General features: G+C 41.8%; 1 protein-coding gene across 1 annotated transcript in view; it reads left to right on the forward strand.

Annotated features, from left to right (window-relative positions):
- LOC106583744 (protein SSUH2 homolog) overlaps positions 1 to 4,054 on the forward strand; it is a 15,803-nt gene extending 11,749 nt beyond the window's left edge. The window contains exons 10-12 of the mRNA XM_014168286.2: positions 30 to 135; positions 588 to 695; positions 1,199 to 4,054. Of these exons, the coding sequence (XP_014023761.1) occupies positions 30 to 135; positions 588 to 695; positions 1,199 to 1,339 (355 nt within the window). The 3' untranslated portion in view covers positions 1,340 to 4,054. The remainder of the gene's footprint in view (positions 1 to 29; positions 136 to 587; positions 696 to 1,198) is intronic.
- The last annotated feature ends 14,015 nt before the right edge of the window (positions 4,055 to 18,069 follow it).

Raw genomic sequence — 18,069 nt, forward strand, 5'->3', positions numbered from 1 at the left:
TAATGTTGAGGACTTTGTTGTTATTTCAGGAAGGATAATGTTGAGGACTATGTTGTGGAGCAGAACAGTGGGCTGGAGGTTGACAACCTGAGCGATGTGACGGGAAAGACACTCTTCAAAAACGCCCAGTACATGGTAAGGAAGGAACAAAACAGACTGGGGTGTATTCATTAGTGATCACCATAGCAAAAATGCTTTGCAACCAAAAAAATTTTGCAATAAAAACAAAAATGTCTTATTGGACATGGTTTGACCCTGCTTTACAAGGTCAGTCCCTTGGAAACCATTTAAAAACCTTGAAATGTCTCTCTGCTCCCCTGCTTAACTACAACTTCTGTTTAAGAACAAAACAGATCTCAACAGCTTTTACGTCATGTGGCAGAGCATTTCGAGTAAACGGTTTTCGTTCCAAAATGTTTTACTACAGTGCAAAACGTTTGCCCTTGTTAGGGTCCCCTTGTAAAACTAAGCAAAACATGATGTGACATTTTTGTATTTTTTTTCTATTGGTTAAAAAATAGTTTTATAGTTTCTGACATATTACTGAAATGTTGTGTGTGACATCATCACATTCCTCTGTTCATCAGCTGTATCCAGTGTATGGCTTCCCAGATCCATCTTTATCCCAGGCTTCAGACCGATTGATTAGAGAACACCAGGCTAAATACTCCCAGAACTCACGCATCCTTCAACAGGTACAATATTCGTTATACCAGCGGTTCTCAAACCTCTGGGACCCGCAGCCGTTCCATGGATTTTAACTATTCCAAAAGTAGCGCACCTAATTCAAGTTGTAAACAAATTATCAAGCCCTTGACTAGTTGAATCAAGGGAGCTAGTTCAGGACTACAACCGAGGACAGGTTTGAGAACCACTGTGTTACACTAACAGGTACAGTACTATCAACTTTACAAGCAGAAGTTATAATATTTGTACACAGGATATGACAACATCTGTTAGCCATGTTTCTCAACTTCAAACCCTTTTGGGGGTGGTTTTCCGGACACTGATTAAGCCATGTACTGGACTTAAAAGTAAACTCGATGGAGAATCTCCATTTAAAATGCATTTTAGTCCCGGATTAGGCTTCATCTGTGTACAGGAAACCTGCCCTTTGAGCCTTTGAGCCCCGTACTGCTTATTGACCTGTCAATCAACTAATAAGATAAATGGTCTCACTCTTCTGTTGTTGTTTCAGCAACAAACCATCGAGTTGATTCCCATCACCAAGGTGACCTACAAGTGGAAGGGAGGCATCCATGTTTACTATATCTATGGGAACGAACACCAGGTCAAAGTTCCTGACTACCCTGCCACCTGCTGCTGCTCCATCATGTAACCAGTCAGCCAGTCAGCCGGCCAGCCAGTCAGCCAGCCGGCCAGCCAGCCAGCCAGCCAGCCAGCCAGCCTGTCACTTAACCATACCCCTTTTGGCGTCACCAGGCCAGCCCAGTACAGCTTGCCTTGACTCGGCTTAGTTCAGCTCAGTATGAAAAAAGGTTTTGTTTATCAGTTAGCTAGGTAGTTAGCTAGTTAGTTAGGTAGGTATTGTAGGTAGTTCTTCAGGGCCTTTTACCCCCCCGGGAGTTTAGCGGTAAGTGTATGCTGATCAGTATACTACATGTTGTTGTTGTTTTTTATAATAATTGTTGCAGCCCTGGAGTTTCAGGAATTAGTTTTTTGTTTCAACTTTTTATTTTTCACAAGTAACTTACTATATGCAAAGATATAAAAAAAACTAAAGGCTATTGAAGGAAATTGATGTATTTCTGATTCATTCTTGTTACATATACTTTAGTACAGTCAATAAAGTGCAAAGGTGTTATTCTTATTCTATAATGAAATACTGATTTATGTGAAAAATCATTCAAACTTCAAAGAGAAGTTCAGTAATGCTCCCTGTTGTTAGTGTTTTGTAGGTCAGTGTGTTATGAGTGACTATGTTTTCTGAGTGAGAATTGTTTACCAGTGTTATGGTCCAACAAGCTTATTTTGAGACGTGTATGAAGTGTTTTGGTGGTTTGAGGGAGTTTTGGAGGCGAGATGAACTATTTGGCCAAGATGCATGTCGGTAATGCAGACTGTGTGAAGAGTTTTGAAAAAGTGGCTTCAGTATTGACCGATGCTTGTTAGCAATTGAACAAAAAAACTGTAATACTGCTTAATGTATGTACTGTATATTTGATGAATTAATTGATTGCTGATTTCAGAAGCTGAACGTAACCTCCAGTATACCATTCCACTCATCTAATGATGAGTGGCCTTCCCTGTGGCTCAGTTGGTAGAGCATGGTGTTTGCAATGCCAGCATGGTGTGTGGAACGCCAGGGTTGTGGGTTTGATTCCCATGGGGGGCCAGTACAAAAATAAAATGCATGAAATGAAATGTATGCATTCACTACTGTAAGTGGCTCTGGATAAGAGCGTCTGCTAAATGACTAAAATGTAAAATGTAATGAGTATGTAATCACTCTCTCCTCATTCGTTGAAATGTAATGAGTATGTAATCACTCTCTCCTCATTTGTTGAAATGTAATGAGTATGTAATCACTCTCTCCTCATTTGTTGAAATGTAATGAGTATGTAATCACTCTCTCCTCATTCGTTGAAATGTAATGAGTATGTAATCACTCTCTCCTCATTTGTTGAAATGTAATGAGTATGTAATCACTCTCTCCTCATTTGTTGAAATGTAATGAGTATGTAATCACTCTCTCCTCATTCGTTGAAATGTAATGAGTATGTAATCACTCTCTCCTCATTCGTTGAAATGTAATGAGTATGTAATCACTCTCTCCTCATTCGTTGAATTGTAATGAGTATGTAATCACTCTCTCCTCATTCGTTGAATTGTAATGAGTATGTAATCACTCTCTCCTCATTCGTTGGCCAAACTACATCCTGTGGTTGCATTCACATTTTCAAAAGATAAGTTGTAAATTCAGCTGTGTGTTGTTGTGCCAAAGCTTTAGTCAATCTGGCCATTGAGTTAATTGCATGATCGTTAGGATAAGAATGTTGAGAAAGCTTGTCATAATATTCTGTTCCATTCTAGAATGTTATTTACTATTATTACTATTTACTATTCGATCAATATATTAGTATTTATATTTTAATATAGTTATATCAGAGTTGTTTTCATGAAGTGGCCATAAGGGCTCGATTCATTCCGTAGCGCAGAAGATCAGCTTTATAGTGCGGTTTAAAATGTAAAGGGGATTTCCGATTGAGCCGACATATGCAGCGTGTACAGTCAATGCTGTCTAAAGGTCTAGGTAACAAATTCTACACCGCAAACATTGCCTTTAAATGTCAACCCCACAAACGAGCCTCCATGGTAAAGATGTTTACCGGCCAAAGGGCTAACCTTGAGATTATACATGCTGTCCTCTGATTATACATGCTGTCCTCTGATTATACATGCTGTCCTCTGATTATACATGCTGTCCTCTGATTATACGATAATAAGGAATGTTTTTTATTTTTTTTAACTTGGTCAAATTGTTCCTAGAACCGGTGCCTAGAGCCGTGGGCCCATTGTAGGCTACATGACAGTTGTCAATCAGTCACTTACAGGCTAGACTGCTTCTATTATTTTAATGGTAAAAGCTGAAAGTCCAGTGTTTTAAATCAGTGTCACGTCCTGGCCAGTATAAGGGTTGATTGGTATTGTAGTTTGGTCAGGACGTGGCAGAGGGTATTCGTTTTATGGTATTCGGGGTGGTGTGTTTGTTGTAGGGGATTTGATTTGTGTATTCCGGGGTTTTTGGGCACTGTTCCTTGTTATGTATGTCTATGATTGATCTAGCTGTTGTATATCTATGTGTGGTCAATTGGGGTTGGGACTCTCAATTGAAGGCAGGTGTTGTCCATTTGCCTTTGATTGAGAGTCCCATATATTAGGGTGTGTTTGTATGTGTCTTTTGTGGGAGATTGTTGTGTGCACTGCGTTTGTTTGAGCATGCAACACTGTTGCGAGTATTGTTTGTTGTTTTGTTTTTTCTCAAGTGGATACCTTACATGTTTTTATCAGTAATAAACATGCGTGTCCACAATCCCGCTGCATTTTGGTCCTCCTTTCCTCAACACGACGAAAACCGTGACAATCAGGGTATACCAAGTCGGCTTAACAGGGTATTATCAATCTAATCTGCAGCACACTGGAATACTTCTTGAGAAATCCAATCCTTTTTAAATCGCACCAAGATTTTCAACCAATTAGTTAATGATTGGGACTCATAATATGCCCCCCTTGGCCTCCATTGAGAGTGGGAGTCTCTTGTCTCAACTCTATGGCTGCCTGGTTGGGTCTATGTTGCAATTTAATTCACTTTAATTTCTTAATGAAAAAACGAATTCAGCCTGTTAGACAACGATGGGCCAGGAAAACCTGTCCCTGCCTGTCGGTCCAGCATCTATCTAACTATGGATGTGAGTCACCATTTATCTGTAATGATGGGGACTGGAATAGCCTAACTGGAATATCCCTGTGCGGTGAGCAATTAGTATTCTCCCATTAAGCCTGTGATTCATTTATTGACGTTTACAGTGTTACTGCACACTTGTGACATAGACAAAGTGGCAGTAAGATATGGACAATTCCACAGTAAAGATATTACGCTTTGACTCAGTTTATTCCATTTAAAATGTATACCAAACAAAAAACATTGATTTCAAAGTTTAACAAGCCATACAACCATACAAGGACTACTTTTAACAAATTCACACTGAACATTTTACAAAAACTAAATTAGTGGAAGAACTGTGCAGATACAAACTTTGGTAACTGTTAACGCTGTGTAAGGGAGGCGAAGTCAGGTGCAGGAGAGCAGCGTAGAGTAAACAGGCACACTTTTATTCCGTTCAACAATAGGCACAAAAAATGACATAAGTGCCCAAAAACATGGAACATAAACTATAAAAGTATCGCGCGTGAACATACACCATTAACAATGAACAATTACACACAAAGACATGATGGGGAACAGAGGACTAAATACATTGGGGAATGAAAACCAGGTGTGTAATGGAACAAGACAAAACAAATGGACATATGAAAAATAGAGCGGCGATGGCTTAGTAACGGAATTACGGTAACATCTCCCTCAGGTTTTTATGAAAACACGTTTTCCAAAAACTGTTAAATATCTGCTCCGAATTAAGATTAAAGGAATCTGCTGAAAGAATGGGGTTTCAGCTATGACATGACACCTTGAGTTTAAAAAAAATCTCTTTTGGTTATTTAACTTCAGTAAGTGGATTTACACCCGGTAAGGGATTACGGTAATGAAATTACATCATGGGTCCCTGATCTGTACTACACAGAAATGCATAATTATCAGTGACGATTTTGTATATCTTGGTGGGGGAAAAAAAGTGGGATGCATGCCAGCAAAGCCACTGCACAACACAACACTAAACAATACATTAATTGCACTATAACGGTGACAAATGGTTTCTACAAACTGTTAGGGCCTACATAAAGCTGTCCCAACAGCAGAGTTCCAACAGCAGCCCCAACACCTTACCACTGCTACACCTGGCTTTCAGCGGAGCCTTGCCTGGCAGCGAAACAGCTCATTCAGCCTCATTTACTGCCTTTTAAAAAACATAGCTGATATAGCAGATTTGCTTAAACAAATGTGGTTTCTACTGACAATTGAGTACAAATTGAGTATGGACTAAGGGGACGACAAGCTGATAAGAGGCAATCCGTAATTTCGATTAAGACATTAATGAGCGAACGACGACGGATGTAGTCAATATAACTATTTGTTCAGCACTTTTGAAATGTACAGCGCCAAAATTCAGAACATGGGCCGTTCTTACAGTGTATTCCCTGTACAACAAGTCAGAACCGTAGGATAAATTAAGGGGGCACATAAACAGACAATGAAAGCTCTTACAATATTCAATGATTACATTTTTCTAAACAGATTATAGGCTACATGTGCATCACCAAGTTAAAACAGTAGGCGAAATTAAGAGGTGAAAATAGACCAAATTATTAGGGTGAGGCACATTGAACGCCGTTTGGGTCTTTGCGTGTCAAAAAAAAGATAGACATCGTATTACACTATTTTACATGTTAAATAATGCAAATAGTCTGGGTAGCCATTTGATTAGATGTTCAGGAGTCTTATGGCTTGGGGGTAGAAGCTGTTTAGAAGCCTCTTGGACCTAGACATGGCGCTCCGGTACCGTTTGCCGTGCGGTAGCAGAGAGAGTCTATGACTAGGGTGGCTGGAGTCTTTGACAATTTTTAGGGCCTTCCTTTGACACGGCCTGGTATAGAGGTCCTGGATGGCAGGAAGCTTGGCCCCAGTGATGTACTGGGCCGTACGCACTACCCTCTGTAGTGCCCTGCAGTTGGATGCCGAGCAGTTGCCATACCAGGCAGTGATGCAACCAGTCAGGATGCTCTCAATGGTGCAGCTGTAGAGCCTTTTGAGCATCTGAGGACACATGCCAAATCTTTTCAGTCTCCTGAGGGGGAATAGGTTTGGTCATGCCCTCTTTAGGACTGTCTTGGTGTCCTTTGACCATGTTAGTTTGTTGGTGATGTGGACACCAAGGAACTTGAAGCTCTCAACCTGCTCCTCTACAGCCCCGTCGATGAGAATAGGGGCGTGCTCGGTCCTCCTTTTCCTCTAGTCCACAATCATCTCCTTAGTCTTGATCACATTGGTGGAGAGGTTGCTGTCCTTACATCACACGGCCAGGTCTCTGACCTCCTACGTATAGGCTGTTTCGTCGTTGTCGGTGTTCAGGCCTACCACTGTTGCGTCATCGGCAAACTTAATGATGGTGTTGGAGTCATGCCTGGCCGTGCAGTCATGAGAGAACAGGGAGTACAGGAGGGGACTGAGCACGCACCCCTGAGGGGCTCCTTTGTTGAGGATCGGCGGGGCGGATGTGTTGTTACCTACCCTCACCACCTGGGGGCGGCCCACCAGGAAGTCCAGGATCCAGTTGCAGAGGGAGGTGTTTACAGGGACATTGTCATGCTGGAACAGGAAAGGGCAGTCCCCAAACTGTTGCCACAAAGTTGGGAGCACAGAATCGTCTAGAATGTGGAATAAGTCAAGGGGTATGCTGTAACGATAAGATTTCACTTCACTGGCCCGAACCATAAAAAAGTATTCCTCCTCCAACAAACTTTACAGTTGGCACTATGCATTGGGGCAGGTAGCGTTCTCCTGGCATCCGCCAAACCCAGATTCGTCTGTTAGACTGCCAGATAGTGAAACGTGATTCATCAATCCAGAGAACGCGTTTCCACTGCCCCAGAGTCCAATGGCGGCAAGCTTTACACCACTCCAGCTGACGTTTGGCATTGGCAATGGTGATCTTAAGCTTGTGTGCGGCTGCTCGGCCATGGAAACACAGTTCTTGTGCTGAAGGTGCTTCCAGAGGCAGATTGGAACTTGGTAGTGAGTGTTGCAACCGAGGACAGATGTTTTTTTACGCGCTATGCGCTTCAGCACTCAGCAGTCCCATTCTGTGAGCTTGTGTTGTCTACCACTTTGCAGCTGAGCCATTGTTGCTGCTAAACGTTTCCACTTCACAATAACAGCACTTACAGTTGACCGGGGCAGCTCCAGCAGGCCACGTTGAAGACCCTGAGCTCTTCAGTAAGCCCATTCTACTGCCAATGTTTGTCTATGTGGATTTCATGGCGGTGTGCTCGATTTGATACACCTGTCACCAACCTTGTCTACATACTTTTGGCCAGGTAGTTCTGTATGCGTCTGCTTTTTCCTTGTATACAGTAGGTCTACAACACCTTCACAAAGTATTCATACCCCTTGACTTATTCCACATTTTGTTGTGTTACAGCCTGAATTCAAAATGAATAAAACACACACATTCTTAACCATCGACACACAATACCCCATAATGACAAAGTGATAAACATGTTTTTACAAATTGTGATAGAAATGTTACTGTGTGTATGTGATCTTATGTTTAGCATAATGCTGCTTTTGTAATAACCTGTCCTGGTTGGGTTCATGCTAGTGACTGGTTGACTGCACAGAGGAAACAACACAATCACTCATAAGCAATTTGCAGAACATTGCTCTGGGAACTACAAAGAGTGACACAATATCTCAGTTTCAAGGTAAGAAGCCTGGTGTGGTATCAGTTAGTCACATACAGGAACCAACCATGCTTATAACCTGTTTGTTGCAAACAGGATGCATGTTTTGGAATATTTTTTATTCTTTATAGGCTTCCTTCTTTTCAGTCTGTCATTTAGGTTAGTATTGTGGAATAACTACAATGTTGTTGATCCATCCTCAGTTTTCTCCTATCAGTCATTAAACTCTGTAACTGTTTTAAAGTCACCATTGGCCTCATGCTGAAATCCCTGAACGGTTTGTGTCCTCTCCAGCAACCGAGTTAGGAAGGATACCTGTATCTTTGTAGTGACTGGGTGTATTAATTCACCGTCCAGACCATAACTTCAACATGCTCAAAGAGATATTCAATGTCTGCTTACCAACAGGCGCCCTTCTTTGTGATGCATTAGAAAACCTCCCTGGTCTTTATGGTTGAATTTGATTGAAATTCCCTGCTCGACTGAGGGACCTTACAGATAATTGTATATGTTGGGTACAAAGATGAGGTAGTCATTCAAAATCATGTTTAACACTATTTCACACAGAGTGAGTCCATGCAACTTATTATGTGACTTGTTAAGCACATTTTTACTCCTGAACTTATTTAGGATTGCCATAACAAAGGGATTGACTCAACAAATTAAAATATAAAATGTTTCTACTTTGACATTATGGGGTATTGTGTGTAGGCCAGTGACACAACATCTCAATGTAAACCCTTTTAAATTAAGTCTGGAACACAACAAAATGGGGAAAGATTCAAAGGGTTTGAATACTTTATGAATGCACTGTACATCCTCTTGGTTTTGTGCTGCAGTATGGGTTCTGCTTTTCAGACCACTCATCCATGTCTATTCTATTGGATTATCTTCCACTTAACTTGATGCAAGCCCCACCCTACAGTAGTACTCTCTGTCTCTGTGATGTATTTTTAGGCACATTGTATGAATGCTAATCAAGCTTTACTTCCCAGCCTTCTCCTGCTGCCATCCCCTATCACAGTGTGTTGATCTAGGGCTAAAGCATAGATCTAGCAACACCAAGGTTATGAGTTCAATTCCTTCAGAGATCACACATAAACATGCTAAAAATGCTTTTGTCTTTACTGTAAATTGAGTAGGATAAAGGCCTCTGCTAACTGACATATTACAGTATATATATTATCTTAAATCCAGATCTCATAACAGTGCACTACTTTTAAACAGAGCTCTATAGGTCTTGGTTAAAAGTAGGTGGTGCTGTGTAGTGCACATGGTCAACAGAATGGAATGGAATTTTATTGCCACGTTTTCCTTTGATTCTTACTCATGGGTATCAAATCACTGTGCACAATGTTTTGCGGAAACGTATAACAAAGGCGCCTAAGTACTACACACTGTATTGTGTCCTGTACTAAGTACTACACACTGTATTGTGTCCTGTACTAAGTACTACACACTGTATTGTGTCCTGTACTAAGTACTACACACTGTATTGTGTTCTGTACTAAGTACTACACACTGTATTGTGTTCTGTACTAAGTACTACACACTGTACTGTGTCATATACTAAGTACTACACACTGTATTGTGTTTTGTACTAAGTACTACACACTGTATTGTGTCATTTAATAAGTACTACACACTGTATTGTGTCCTGTACTAAGTACTACACACTGTATTGTATACTGTAATAAGTACTACACACTGTATTGTATCCTGTACTAAGTACTACACACTGGTTTGTGTCTTGTACTAAGTACTACACATTATTGTGTCCTGTACTAAGTACTACACATTATTGTGTCCTGTACTAAGTACTACACACTGGTTTGTGTCTTGTACTAAGTACTACACATTATTGTGTCCTGTACTAAGTACTACACACTGTATTGTGTCCTGTACTAAGTACTACACACTGTATTGTGTCCTGTACTAAGTACTACACACTGTGTTGTGTCCTGTACTAAGTACTACACACTGTATTGTATCCTATACTAAGTACTACACACTGGTTTGTGTCTTGTACTAAGTACTACACATTATTGTGTCCTGTACTAAGTACTACACACTGTATTGTGTCCTTTACTAAGTACTACACACTGTACTGTGTCATATACTAAGTACTACACACTGTATTGTGTTTTGTACTAAGTACTACACACTGTATTGTGTCATTTAATAAGTACTACACACTGTATTGTGTTTTGTACTAAGTACTACACACTGTATTGTGTCCTGTACTAAGTACTACACACTGTATTGTGTCCTGTACTAAGTACTACACACTGTATTGTATCATATACTAAGTACTACACACTGTACTGTGTTTTGTACTAAGTACTACACACTGTATTGTGTCATATACTAAGTACTACACACTGTATTGTGTCCTATACTAAGTACTACACACTGTGTTGTGTCATATACTAAGTACTACACACTGTATTGTGTCATTTACTAAGTACTACACACTGTATTGTGTTTTGTACTAAGTACTACACACTGTATTGTGTCCTATACTAAGTACTACACACTGTATTGTGTCCTATACTAAGTACTACACACTGGATTGTGTCCTATACTAAGTACTACACACTGTACTGTGTTATGTTCTAAGTACTACATGCTGTATTGTGCTCTGTACTAAGTAGTACACACTGTATTGTGTCCTGTACTAAGTATTACACACTCTTTGTGTCCTGTACATACAGTACGTGTGTGTTTTCCAACAGAGTTTGCAGCACGTGTCCAACCATCTGGATCTAAGAGCTCCTCCTTTTTAACTGAGTCTGTGTAACTTCTGGGTCATGTGAGGACTAACTCGTTTCCACTAACAGTGTTTACATAGCAAGTTAATGGCAATACAATGAATGTATGTAAATATACCACAATAGTTACTAATAATGGGATTATTATCTAAGATTTATTGGTTAATAATATATAAATGGGGCTGTTGCTCAGCTCAACTTTCCCATCCTTCCAGTTCTTGTTTCGTTTAAAACTCGCCTGACTGCACTGAAGGGTGCCACTCCCGAGCCTAGACCTTTCAAGTCCAATATGTTCCAGAGATCCTGGGTCATGAGAAGAGGAGTGTTGGTGAATGACAATATAGCTTCCGGTCCTTTCCTTCCAGAGGGAATGTCTGTTTTCCCGGTGGGAGAGAAGGAACGCTGTCCAGTCCTCGACTCCCCTCTGAACCCATTTCCATGACTCAAGCCTACCAGCTTGTAATGTTATGTTGTGAAGTTGTTTGCCTAATTGAGAAAGTTTTCAACGAAAACTCTATTTGATCAGGTACAAAACGACAGTTTTCAACAGAGCATTTGCATTTTTTTGTCTCTATTCTGCAATTATATTTGTATGGTTATGCGGTCGTGGCCAAAAGTTTTGGGAATGACACAAATATTAATTTTCACAAAGTCTGCTGCCTCAGTGTCTTTAGATATTTTTGTCAGATGTTAATATGGAATACTGAAGTATAATTACAAGCATTTCATAAGTGTCAAAGGCTTTTATTGACAGTTACATGAAGTTGATACAAAGAGTTAATATTTACAGTGTTGACACTTATTATGTAAGACCTCTGCAATCCGCCCTGGCATGCTGTCAATTAACTTCTGGGCCACATCCTGACTGATGGCAGCCCATTCTTGCATAATCAATGCTTGGGGTTTGTCAGAATTTGTGGGTTTTTGTTTGTACACCCGCCTCTTGAGGATTGAACACAAGTTCGCACTGGGATTAAGGTCTGGAGAGTTTCCTGGCCATGGACCCAAAATATAGATTAATTGTTGTTTATTCATGGCTGTGTTCTTAGGCAAAATTGTGAGTGAGCCCACTCCCTTGGCTGAGAAGCAACCCCACACATGAATGGTCTCAGGATACTTTACTGTTGGCATGACACATGACTGATGGTAGCGCTCACCTTGTCTTCTCCAGACAAGCTTTTTTCCGGATGCCCCAAACAATCGGAAAGGGGATTCATCAGAGAAAATGACTTTACCCCAGTCCTCAGCAGTCCAATCCCTGTACCTTTTGCAGAATATCAGTCTGTCCCTGATGTTTTCCTGGAGAGAAGTGGCTTCTTTGCTACCCTTCTTGACACTAGGCCATCCTCCAAAAGTCTTCGCCTCACTGTGCGTGCAGATGCACTCACACCTGCCTGCTGCCATTCCTGAGCAAGCTCTGTACTGGTGGTGCCCCGATCCCGCAGCTGAATCAACTTTAGGAGATGGTCCTGGTGCTTGCTGGACTTTCTTGGGTGCCCTGAAGCCTTCTTCACAACAATTGAACCGCTCTCCTTGAAGTTCTTGATGATCCGATAAATGGTTGATTTAGGTGCAATTTTACTGGCAGCAAAATCTTTGCCTGTGAAGCCCTTTTGTGCAAAGCAATGATGACGGCACGTGTTTCCTTGCAGGTAACTATGATAATTACAATTTAGCAAATTAACACTGGAGTGATAGATGAGCAGATGGTGATGTGCAAGTAGAAATACTGGTGTGCAAAAGAGCAACAAAAAAATATGGGGATGAGGTAGTTGGATGGGCTATTTACAGATGGGCTGTGTACAGCTGCAGCGATCGGTAAGCTGCTCAGATTGCTGATGCTTAAAGTTATTGTGGGAGATATAAGTCTCCAACTTCAGTGATTTTTGCAATTCATTCCAGTCACTGGCAGCAGAGAATTGGAAGGAAAGGCAGCCAAAGGAGGTGTTGGCTTTGGGGATGACCAGTGAGATATACCTGCTGGAGCGCGTGCTACGGGTGGGTGTTGTAATGGTGACCAGTGAACTGAGATAAGGCGGAGCTTTACCTAGCAAAGACTTATAGATGACCTGGAGCCAGTGGGTCTGGTGACGAATATGTAGCGAGAGCCATCCGACGAGAGCATACAGGTCGCAGTGGTGGGTAGTATATGGGGCTTTGGTGACAAAACGGATGGCACTGTGATAGACTGCATCCAGTTTGCTGAGTAGAATGTTGGAAGCTATTTTGTAAATGACAGCGCCGAAGTCGAGGATCGGAAGGATAGTCAGTTTTACGAGGGTATGTTTGGCAGCATGAGTGAAAGATGCTTTGTTGCGATATAGGAAGCCGATTCTAGATTTAATTTTTGATTAGAGAGGCTTAATGTGAGTCTGGAAGGAGAGTTTACAGTCTAACCAGACACCCAGGTATTTGTAGTTGTTCACGTATTCTAAGTCAGAGCCGTCCAGAGTAGTGATGCTGGACGGGTGGGCAGGTGTGGGCAGCAATCGGTTGAAGAGCATGCATTTAGTTTTACTAGCATTTAAAGAGCAGTTGGAGGCCACGGAAGGAGTGTTGTATGGCATTGAAGCTCATTTGGAGGTTTGTTAACACAGTGTCCAAAGAAGGGTCAGATGTATACAGAATGGTGTCTACCATGGACATGGCAACAAGACCTGTCCCACCTACCACGGACGTGGCAACAAGACCTGTCCCACCTACCACGGACGTGGCAACAAGACCTGTCCCACCTACCACGGACATGGCAACAAGACCTGCCCCACCTATCATGGAATTGGCAACAAGACCTGCCCACCTACCACGGACATGGCAACAAGACCTGCCCCACCTACCACGGACATGGCAACAAGACCTGCCCCACCTACCACGGAATTGGCAACAAGACCTGCCCACCTACCACGGACATGGCAACAAGACCTGCCCCACCTACCACGGACATGGCAACAAGACCTGCCCACCTACCATGGACATGGCAACAAGACCTGTCCCACCTACCATGGACATGGCAACAAGACCTGCCCCACCTGCCATGGACATGGCAACAAGACCTGCCCCACCTACCATGGCAACACAAACCTCATGCACTATGTTCAGCTTACCATCACATGGTAACTGAGCTGGACTGAGCTCTGCTCTGCTCTGCTCTGCTCTACTCTACTCTACTCTACTCTACTCTACTCTGCTCTGCTCTGCTCTGCTCTACTCTACTCTGCTCTGCTCTGCTGTGCTCTGCTCGACTCTTTTATATATTTTTAATTTCACCTTTATTTAACCAGGTAAGCTAGTGGAGAACAAGTTCTCATTTACAACTGCGACCTGGCCAAGATAAAGCAAAGCAGTGTGACAAAAACAACAACTCAGAGTTACACATGGAATAAACAAGCGTACAGTCAATAACACAATAGAAAAAAAAGAAAGTCTATATACAAGTGTGTGCAAATGGCATGAGGAGGTAAGGCAATAAATAGGCCACAGTAGCGAAGTAATTACAATTTAGCAGATTAACACTGGAGTGATAGATGTCTGTTCTCTACTGTTCTGACCAGTCTATAAACATCTGATTCACTACATTCAGCTAACTGTCATGTGGTACTAGAACGTTGTGGCTTGAGGCACTCCTTTTGTGATCTAGGTTGTTACATCATGTTGTTAATCCAACTGTGTACAAAATAAATCACAAGACCAGCTGAATAAACAGGACTTGGAAGCAAAGGCTATTGTCCAGTAAATTGCAGTGTGTTGTTGTAGCTGGTAATACTGTCAACAGTAGCATCCTGTGTCTCCTCTTATCCGCATAGGAAGAACCACGTGTTTGAGTTTGTACCGGACTGACTGTCGTGAGTTCCCCTCGGAGACGTTTGAGAAGGTGTCCGCGTTCTTTGTGGATGAAAATATTCAGGTAAAAATCTATTTTATTTTTGCCTGGTTCATAGATCTGTGTGTTCTTTAGCGAACTCCTGAGGTTGTAGTCAGAAGAGTTGGTTCAAGTACATCATATCTGAGACCAGACCAGACTACAAATCTCTCACCTCTGGTCATAATGATGAGGATGCCATATATTATATTGGGATGTTAGTAGAACTCTAGATCCAGATCCCCTCTCCCTCAGGCGTACCCCATCGTGGGTTTCCCTGACCAGGAGATCTGTGATGCCTTCACGAAGGAGTCTCAGGAACACCACAGCAGGTTCTCACCACAGCAAGTTGCCTGTCACATCCTACAATAAGTGAGCCTTCTCTCAGTCCTGCTAGTGCCCTGTCCCAATACTCACCCTACAACAGGTGAGTCTTCTCTCAGTCCTGCTAGTGCCCTGTCCCAATACTCACCCTACAACAGGTGAGCCTTCTCTCAGTCCTGCTAGGGCCCTGTCCCAATACTCACCCTACAACAGGTGAGCCTTCTCTCAGTCCTGCTAGTGCCCTGTCCCAATACTCACCCTACAACAGGTGAGCCTTCTCTCAGTCCTGCTAGGGCCCTGTCCCAATACTCACCCTACAACAGGTGAGCCTTCACTCAGTCCTGCTAGTGACCTGTCCCAATACTCCTGAACCGCATCCTTCCTCCTCTGTCAGTTGAATCCTGCAGCAGGTCTGTCTAGGTCTCTAGGTCTTCTCTAGAGCTTTCCACACTACTGAGCCCGAACAGAGCCGTGCCAAGCCAAGCTGTACAGAGCTAGTCTGGTTACTAATCCACCTTAGCTCAGGATGATAGTGTAAAGGGTATCTTAGCCCAGGGTCATGTTCTTATACTTCTGAACAGATTCCTCCCTCCTGCGATGCCCCACCTGAACCCTATGATCTTGTGTCAATACCAGTGGAGGCTGGTGGTAGGAGCTATAGGAGGACGGGCTCATTGTAATGGCTGGACTGGAATAGATGGAACAGAGTCTAACATGTGGTTTCCATGTGTTTGACGTGTTTGATACCGTTCCATGAATTCCATTCCAGCGATTACAATGAGCCCGTCCATCTATAGCTCCTTCAACCAGCCTCCACTGGTCAATACTATTAATCTGTATCCTTCCCTTCTCCCTACCTTAAAAATGCAATTGCGTTTAACGGCCACTAGAGGTCAGCCCTCTCATAACAGAGCCTTTCTGCATTGAGGAAGTTTGCCTACAATATGGACTTGGTAATGTGTAGTAATATCTACTCAAATGTTTCTATTCCTTCGCAGCGTCAAACTATTGAATGGGTTCCCATCACTCCTGTCTTCTATACCTACAATGGAAAAAACGACGACTACTTTGTTTACGGTCTTGATAATAAAGTTTTTTACTCCTAAATATCCCTCCGACTGTGTTAAAGCAAACAAGTTGAATTGAAAATATATGCTATACTATAGCAACGATATCCAAAGTCTATGAAACTGGATCATGGATTGTTTTTATTTGTAATTTTGTCATGTTCGTCTGTGTAACTGAGGCCTCTCCAGTTTGCAATTGTACAAATAGAATAATTCGGATAGAATAATGGATATAATCTAGGCAATCTGTTTCTATGGTTTGGATCATCCACTGAACTCAACTAAGCTCAGAGGAGAAGGAGACTTGTTGCCAGTGTGGAGCTAGTGTGTTTCTAATTGTAATCAATTAAATGGTTTTATATGAATCTGAGTATTTTATTACGTCCTCCTCAGTCACAATTTACATGTTGAATTTATGAGAGAATTTCTTTTACATAACCTGTATTTTTATAAATGTCTTTGATTTTGTATATTTCTATTTTTGATCATTTGGAACTGGAAGGATGGGAACATGTAAAAAAGGAATAAAGTGAACAATAGGTTAGTAAAGAAATAACAACAACAGTAAAAGACAGTGAAAAATAACAGTAGAGGCTACATACAGTAGAGAGGCTATATACAGTAGAGGCTATATACAGTAGAGAGGCTATATACAGTAGAGAGGCTATATACAGTAGAGAGGCTATATACAGTAGAGAGGCTACATACAGTAGAGAGGCTATATACAGTAGAGGCTATATACAGTAGAGAGGCTATATACAGTAGAGAGGCTATATACAGTAGAGGCTATATACAGTAGAGAGGCTACATACAGTAGAGAGGCTATATACAGTAGAGAGGCTACATACAGTAGAGGCTATATACAGTAGAGGCTATATACAGTAGAGAGGCTACATACAGTAGAGGCTATATACAGTAGAGGCTACATACAGTAGAGGCTATATACAGTAGAGAGGCTACATACAGTAGAGGCTATATACAGTAGAGAGGCTACATACAGTAGAGAGGCTACATACAGTAGAGGCTATATACAGTAGAGAGGCTACATACAGTAGAGAGGCTACATACAGTAGAGAGGCTATATACAGTAGAGGCTACATACAGTAGAGGCTATATACAGTAGAGAGGCTACATACAGTAGAGGCTATATACAGTAGAGGCTACATACAGTAGAGGCTATATACAGTAGAGAGGCTACATACAGTAGAGGCTATATACAGTAGAGAGGCTACATACAGTAGAGGCTATATACAGTAGAGAGGCTACATACAGTAGAGAGGCTACATACAGTAGAGGCTATATACAGTAGAGAGGCTACATACAGTAGAGAGGCTACATACAGTAGAGAGGCTACATACAGTAGAGAGGCTACATACAGTAGAGAGGCTACATACAGTAGAGAGGCTACATACAGTAGAGGCTATATACAGTAGAGAGGCTACATACAGTAGAGAGGCTACATACAGTAGAGAGGCTACATACAGTAGAGAGGCTACATACAGTAGAGAGGCTACATACAGTAGAGAGGCTATATACAGTAGAGAGGCTATATACAGTAGAGAGGCTACATACAGTAGAGGCTATATACAGTAGAGAGGCTATATACAGTAGAGAGGCTACATACAGTAGAGGCTATATACAGTAGAGAGGCTACATACAGTAGAGAGGCTACATACAGTAGAGAGGCTACATACAGTAGAGGCTATATACAGTAGAGAGGCTACATACAGTAGAGAGGCTACATACAGTAGAGGCTATATACAGTAGAGAGGCTATATACAGTAGAGAGGCTACATACAGTAGAGGCTATATACAGTAGAGAGGCTATATACAGTAGAGAGGCTACATACAGTAGAGAGGCTATATACAGTAGAGAGGCTACATACAGTAGAGGCTATATACAGTAGAGAGGCTATATACAGTAGAGAGGCTACATACAGTAGAGAGGCTA

The sequence above is a fragment of the Salmo salar genome, chromosome ssa22 (genome assembly GCF_905237065.1).
Source record: "Salmo salar chromosome ssa22, Ssal_v3.1, whole genome shotgun sequence".
Classification (NCBI taxonomy): domain Eukaryota; kingdom Metazoa; phylum Chordata; class Actinopteri; order Salmoniformes; family Salmonidae; genus Salmo; species Salmo salar.